Source organism: Macrobrachium rosenbergii, chromosome 18, assembly GCF_040412425.1.
Source record: "Macrobrachium rosenbergii isolate ZJJX-2024 chromosome 18, ASM4041242v1, whole genome shotgun sequence".
Classification (NCBI taxonomy): Eukaryota; Metazoa; Arthropoda; class Malacostraca; order Decapoda; family Palaemonidae; genus Macrobrachium; species Macrobrachium rosenbergii.
In genome coordinates, this window is record NC_089758.1 from 15,446,734 (window position 1) to 15,453,623 (window position 6,890).

The following is a 6,890-nucleotide window of genomic DNA, read 5'->3' on the forward strand; positions in this document are numbered from 1 at the left end:
ACATTCATATATATATATATATATATATATATATATATATACTTTACTTTAGTGGCATCAGTAAGTTTCTTATTGGCATTTCATACAGTCGGCGTTTTTTCCGATTCCCGTTCGCCAATTTCTGGTGAAAAACATGCAGACTAAACATTCCACGCTGTGGACAGGATTCGAACCTGTGCGGGCAGAGCCCAATGGATTTCAAGTCCATCTCCTTAACCACTCGGACACCACAGCTGTAACTTTCTTAAGCTGTGAACAGGATTTGAACCTGTGCGAGCAAAGCCCAGTGGATTTCAAGTCCATCTTACCCACTCTGACACAACTCCGGCTGCGTTTAAGATACCTTAAAGAAATTTATTGATACCACTAAAACAATTGCCTTTAACGAAAATTGCATAAGAGAAAAACTATGACCAATATATATAAATATAAATGTCTTTTACTGTAATACTACAGTATAATGTGAAGATAAAAAGGCCCATAAAACACTATTTGAACGTTGCAACCATATATTTTGGGTCACAGAAGGAAGTGTCCGAAATATATGGTTGCAACGTTCAAATAGTGTTTTATGGGCCTTTTTATCTTTTATCTTCATATATATATATATATATATATATATATATATATATATATATATATATATATATATATATATAATGTTTCGGTAAGCTGTTGTTGTGAATAAGTAATTTTGGGGACTGATTATGCACATCGTTGATTTGTTGTATCTAAAATATTTGTCGGTTATTAGGAAAACCGCATCACCAACACTGACATCATTTGATAGACCAAGAGTGTAAAGGAAACACTTTATTCTTTTCGAAAGGTTCGTTTATTCTGAATACACTAAAGAAAAAGAGGAAAGTCACACTTCTTCCACTTGGCGTCCCAAACTACCATCATATATTTTGACTAGAGCAAACAGTAAGATGGATTTAGAAGTATGATACTTGAAAAAGCAGAAATTATATAAAAAAGAGACATTTCAAAGGAACTCCAACACTGACCAGAGTTAATAGTATTATAACTAAAATACTGATGGACAAAAGATGTAGAATCATTAAGATCAACAATTTTGAATTTTCTCGATGCTAGACTTAGAGTTAATTTTGCACTGCAAGTACACAACTCAGAAGAGTAATCCGGAAGGTTGAAGGAAAATAAGAATGATTGAGGCTACATTAGCATGGGAAAGAGACCGCACAATTTAGACCTGGTTTTCCCTCAAGATGTCCATAATCTCTTTAGCGCTGTGCTTGCATTTGGAATAGGCAGTTGCACAAGCCTGTACGCTGCCGGACTGCCTACCCAGGAAGGCTGCTAGCTGGAAAGGGGTCACAGGACTGGTGGTCTGGTCAGGCTGAAGTTGGAGGTCAGAGCCGAAGAGAGACAGGATGAGCATCTCGTCCGCAGAGAGCTGGCCCTCAGGAGTGGCGGCCAACTCGCAGACCAGACGGAGGCCGCAATTGGACTCCTGGTCCAGAGAACCAGCGGCGGCGAAGAGGATGTCAACAGCGTCGGAGGTGAAGGAGGTGGTGAGCTCAGTCGTTGATCGTCTCCCCCTACCGCGGCCGGCAGCTTTCAGGAGGCCAGCTAGACCCAAGAGGACGGCTGCGCCTCCGACGGCTGCCAGGGCAGCGTTGCTCACGGTGATGGTGAGGGCAGTGGCAGTCGCTGCTGCACTTGTCAGCAGGATGGTCGGCATAGCGACCTCTAACGAGACAGCGACGAGGGCCAGGGCAAACCATTTCTTCAGCTGCATGATGACTCTGTGAGCAGTGGAAATTTGATGCTGGGTTTGAATAAAGTAGAATCCAGTTCCCTTAATGTAGCAGATAAGAATAATGATAGATTTAAAAAATGTTGCTAACAAGAGGTTGAGCTCGGGTTCGATCATTTCAGACTGCAACTCAGGAATGGTAGTTATGTTTTGTATGATAGAAGTAAACTGCTCTGAATTATCTTTAAAATAAAACTGTAAACTCAAGACTGAACATGCAACCAGACTGAATGGTGACTTGTGGGATATTGCATGAAAAGAAGTCACAGAATCTGAAGACATTGAGGCTAACTTAGACTTTATGGGGCTGAAGTTCAGTCTGATAATCTAGTTTTGGATTCTTTATATACTCAGTCATTTTCATAGCCTTCTTCTGTGAGGACCATGACCAACAGTTAACTATGTTGACTAGTGACGTCACTGAATATGTAATCACCATCGTCAGTTACTGCGATCTGGAACATTCATCTTGGAGTGATTCAAATATCTGGACCACCTGGGAATTATTACTTGTTGCTTTTGGTACAATTGTCAGTGGAAATGAAAGATAATTTTTTTAACCTTATTGGCATGATATTATCTAATTCTGATTAATTAAATACCAATGTATTCTCAATTTACAGTGACAATTACAAGATAAATTTTCCCTTCATATTCCGTGATTTTAGTAAGACTTCAACCCGAAATATATTTGTTCATCATTACTGCAGTTTTAAGTAAGACAATATTTTAAACTGATATTTGGAGAGACACGAAACTTAAAAACAACCAAGAGTTTAAGTAAATAAACTGATAACTTGAACTGACAAATAAATATCTTGAAAAGATGAATCAATTGAAAATGAACCAAAAGAAAGAAATGCAGTAAAATGAGCAACAAGCAAGTAGTATAGAGCAAAAAAAAAAAAAAAAAAAATAGAAGAAGAAATAAGAAACGAAATTCAGGCTCGACTTCCTTAAATCATCAAGACGATGATTTCCCTGAGCGATACTCACATGCACTCCGAAGTCACTCTGTCTGAACTGATACGCGGCCAAGTGGCGGAGAAGATGTGATGCTGTTGTCCAATTTGCGTCGCCTTTTATCTTCCATCGAAGGTATGATGATTGCTGGGGATGGGGGAGGGGAAAGGGGAAGGGGACCTAAAATTGGTGGGAGATGGGGCTGGGGGAGAGATTGCAGTGACGCCCGAGAGAAGAAGAAGAAGAAGAAGAAGAAGAAGAATCTTCCGTGTGGTAGTGATGCTGATTTGATTTCCAATGTCAGAGAGGTTTTCGGTTCTCTCTCTCTCTCTCTCTCTCTCTCTCTCTCTCTCTCTCTCTCTCTCTCTCTCTCTCAACTGAAGTTAGAGGTTCTCTCTCTCTCAACTCAAGTTAGAGATTCTCTCTCTCTCTCTCTCTCTCTCTCTCTCTCTCTCTCTCTCTCTCTCTCTGTGTGTGTGTGTGTGTGTGTGTGTGTGTGTGTGTCTAACGCATTTTCTTTAATTATCAATCTTTTTCTTCTTGTACTTATTCAGAAGGTCTATTTGGAAATGGTACGTCTTTAATTTCATCATTTTCTGTCATTCCTTTCTCATCTTCTTTTACTTCTTGTTGCGGAAAAAATGCGATGGAGTGGCATTCTCGAAGGTTATCTATCAACTTGGTTGTTCTCAGTGGTGTCAAGTATTGTGCCTTTTTCATTTAACATTATAATCTGTTATCTTAGAACTGAAGGTAAATATTCTCAGCCGATAGCATTGAAGCAACCGTGATTGGCGGAAGCTCGTGCTGATCGCCACCCACAGAGGTTATAGTTTAAGTACATTGGCCAATCAGAATAACTATAGAAACTTCAATGATATCGGTTCAGATTTTTACAGACAATAAAAAAATATGGTCAGTCTTCACTCCTTAAAACCAAGATCGCTTTCTTCACAAATTAAAAATCCATTTACATGCTATATAAATTTTTCTGATAATATATACTATATCATTGCATCAGGAATTACTTGATCACAATCTTCACTGCTCCAGAGGCTAACTTCATCATGACGCAAACGATTATTAGGAAAAACTGAATTATAAGGGGAATGAATGAAAACTGTTGAATGACATTCTCACGTCATCATCATCATTATGATCGCCATAGTAGATTTTAAATCAAACTGCTTCCCCGATGTCTTTGCATTTGTAGTAAGCGTGTTTCTGATCAAATAATAATATCCTTTTATTATTATGCTCTATTTGAAAAAAGTCTTTTCTTATTCAACAGAGCGTTATGCAATTTGCCGCATTAAGTTTTTTTATCTGAAATAGTTTCTCCATCATTGTGGCCCTCGTATTTAACGAGTCCTACGCCGTTTAGCACTTTAAGAACGTAAGAAATGTCAAATGCGTTTCAGTTTCAGCGCTGAGAACCCTTAACTAATTATTTCGTATGACCATTATAGCCCCACCAGATATGTTCACGCTCTGTCAGAGTTCAAGGGACATTTGAAACTTGGGCTGAATTCATTGAGAGTTTGAAACTCATAATTAGTTTGCGATGTGGAGTTATGAGAATCAGGTTAGGATATATACAAGGCTGAGAATTCTTGTTCGGAGAGTTAGAAAAAAAAAGTTGAGAAATCGTTTACCATTTTAGAAGATGAATGTTTAGTTAGGATAAAGAATGATGAATCACGTTTTGATATGGCGGGATGAGAATCCGGTGACGATATTGCATGTTGAGAATTATGTTGGGATTTTAAATGATGAGAGTTTGGCAGGAGATGACAGCATTATTTGGCCAGGATAAGAATGGTGACTCAGGGTGAGATATGGCGGGATGAGAATCGGGTGACGATAAAGCATGCTGAGAACTGTGTTTGGAAATTAAATGATGGAAGTTTGGAAGGAGGAGATAGCGTTATGAGAATCAATGTAGTGGTTATAGAAGAATGAGAACTGAAATAAGAAATAGACTGGGAATTAGCGTGACGAAAATTTAGTCAAACCAGGATAAGATAAATCAAAATAATTTTTCAAAATGACTTTTCAGTGATATGGAAAAAATATAAGATGAAAAATCACAGGGTAAGAATTCTATTAGAATACAAAATGATAAGTCAAGTTTCCGTGATCATGACCAAGATGAGATAACTCTGATTTTTCCATAAGACAAGGTGAGACAAATTCGGGTCAGAATTCTGTTAGAATATAGAATGATAAATCAAGTTTCACTGATCAGGGGAATTTCATTTTCTAACAGAAAAGTTATCTCTATATATATTTGTAATAAAATTTCATTTTATGTGAATCATCAGTAACCACAATATCTTGCTTGGTTTTAAAAGTTTTTACCACTGATATTATTATTATTATTATTATTATTATTATTATTATTATTATTATTATTATTATTATTATTATTATTATTATTATCATATAAGTGCATGTATTGATAATCTTCACATCTGTAAAGGTTTAATGAAGAATATGATTATTTTTTTTACATGTAAATACCGGCATTTATTCGAATGTAAGGGAATTTTTTGTTGATATTCTAATCAACTGATTCTGTAATGCTAAAAAAAATCAGTGTGAATTTTGTAATGCATTTCTTGGCCAGGCTAGATTTTTCAGTCTGAGCCCAGTAAAGGTCAGGAAACTTTTTTTTCTTTTATACAGTACAAGCAGATCGTTTCACATTTCCCCAAATATCGGCAAATTCCTCCACCTCCCATACAGTCATACTATGTGGCCACTGCAAAGGAGAAACCTGTTAAGATCACGCCGTAACAAATGGTAATTTTACACCATACAACCACAAAAAGGGTTTTTTATGTTTACGGTAGGTAAGATGTAATTCCTTGTAAATAACGGTATTCCTAGTCAATAACTGTAATTCCTGTTCAATAGCTCTGTTCCTGCATACGCACATAAATTACTGGAGGTATGCTATTTGCATTATTGATTCATTTTTTTGTCCTTGTACTGAATATGCAGATATAAGTCACCACGCCCTTAAGCCTATTACTAATTGTGTATACATTCGTAAATAAATGCCCATACATAACAGTTAAAAGAGATCTTTTTGCATGAAGACTCTCTGAAATTAAAACACAAATATTCTCGTAAAGAAGTAATCAACACAGTCCCGCGTGGAACAGAAATAAATTTTTGACTCACATACGCACATGCGTATGAGAATATAAATTTTTGACTCACATCTTTCAGGCCTTTCAATTAAAGGCCAGGGCGCTACCAACTGAGACAGACAGGTGTGGTTCAGTCGGTAGCACCCTTAACCTTGAGTTGAGAGACCTGGGTTCGATCCCGATGAGAGTCAGAAATTTATACCCTTGTATGCATGTGTGTGGGGATATTTGTCCCGTCAGCGGTAATAATTTCATCAGAGGTAAATTATTGTCATTCAACTTTGTCGACATTCTGTAAAATTAAAGTTCAGGGAAGCAAGCTGTGCCCCACAAGAATGGAATGAAGCGTCAATGTTTATGATTTCTTATGTATAACTCTTATGACTGACCTCATAACCACCTTCGCATTATACCAGAGGTCACTGTCATCATGAATAATCGGTATCCTCAAAGGGGAAGATTAATCAGTCATTCTCGGATTGCATAGACGGGCGATTAATATTTCCAATTCTCTGTTTCATTAGGAATTCTGCTCTTGCTTCGATTTTCCCAGACTCTTGAACCTTCGGGCCTGGGTTGGATTAAGGCCTCTGCACCTAAAAAAAAAAAAAAAAAAAAAAAAATCACGAAGACGGAAATGTGTGGCCTACAAGATAAAATTTATCCTAAATTCATATTTTTTTTACCCATTTAAAGATTTAAAGCTTGCACATCATAAATTAATTCGTAAAAAATTGGCTCATTATGTTTACCAGGACTGAGAAAGGGGATTTCTGTTCTCTATTTATAATGGATGATGAAACATCCCGAGAACAAGCAAGAATGTAAAGGAAAAGGGATTGACTTGCTTGCTGCTAGTGTGAGATAGACAAATTGATAAATGGAGAGAGAGAGAGAGAGAGAGAAAGAGAGAGAGAGAGAGAGAAAGAGAGAGAGAGAGAGAGAGAGAGAGAGAGACGCGTTTCATTTCACGTCTAATCTCTTTC

General features: G+C 37.2%; 1 protein-coding gene and 1 non-coding gene across 2 annotated transcripts; both read right to left on the reverse strand.

Annotated features, from left to right (window-relative positions):
* Positions 1–152: 152 nt before the first annotated feature.
* On the reverse strand, positions 153–234 carry TRNAS-UGA (transfer RNA serine (anticodon UGA)). The gene has a single exon. It is a non-coding gene; the product is annotated as a tRNA-Ser (tRNA).
* Positions 235–822: 588 nt separating this feature from the next.
* On the reverse strand, positions 823–2,835 carry LOC136847972 (uncharacterized). The gene is made up of 2 exons (XM_067119989.1): positions 2,780–2,835; positions 823–1,772 (listed from the first exon to the last, which is right to left on the reverse strand). The coding sequence occupies exon 2, from the start codon at positions 1,763–1,765 to the stop codon at positions 1,211–1,213; it is 555 nt and encodes a 184-aa protein (XP_066976090.1). The 5' UTR covers positions 1,766–1,772; positions 2,780–2,835; the 3' UTR covers positions 823–1,210.
* Between the last annotated feature and the right edge of the window lie 4,055 nt (positions 2,836–6,890).

Excerpts from the sequence above, each read along its gene's own strand:
- LOC136847972 (XM_067119989.1), bottom strand. The coding sequence starts at position 1,765 with ATGCAGCTGAAGAAATGGTTTGCCCTGGCCCTCGTCGCTGTCTCGTTA.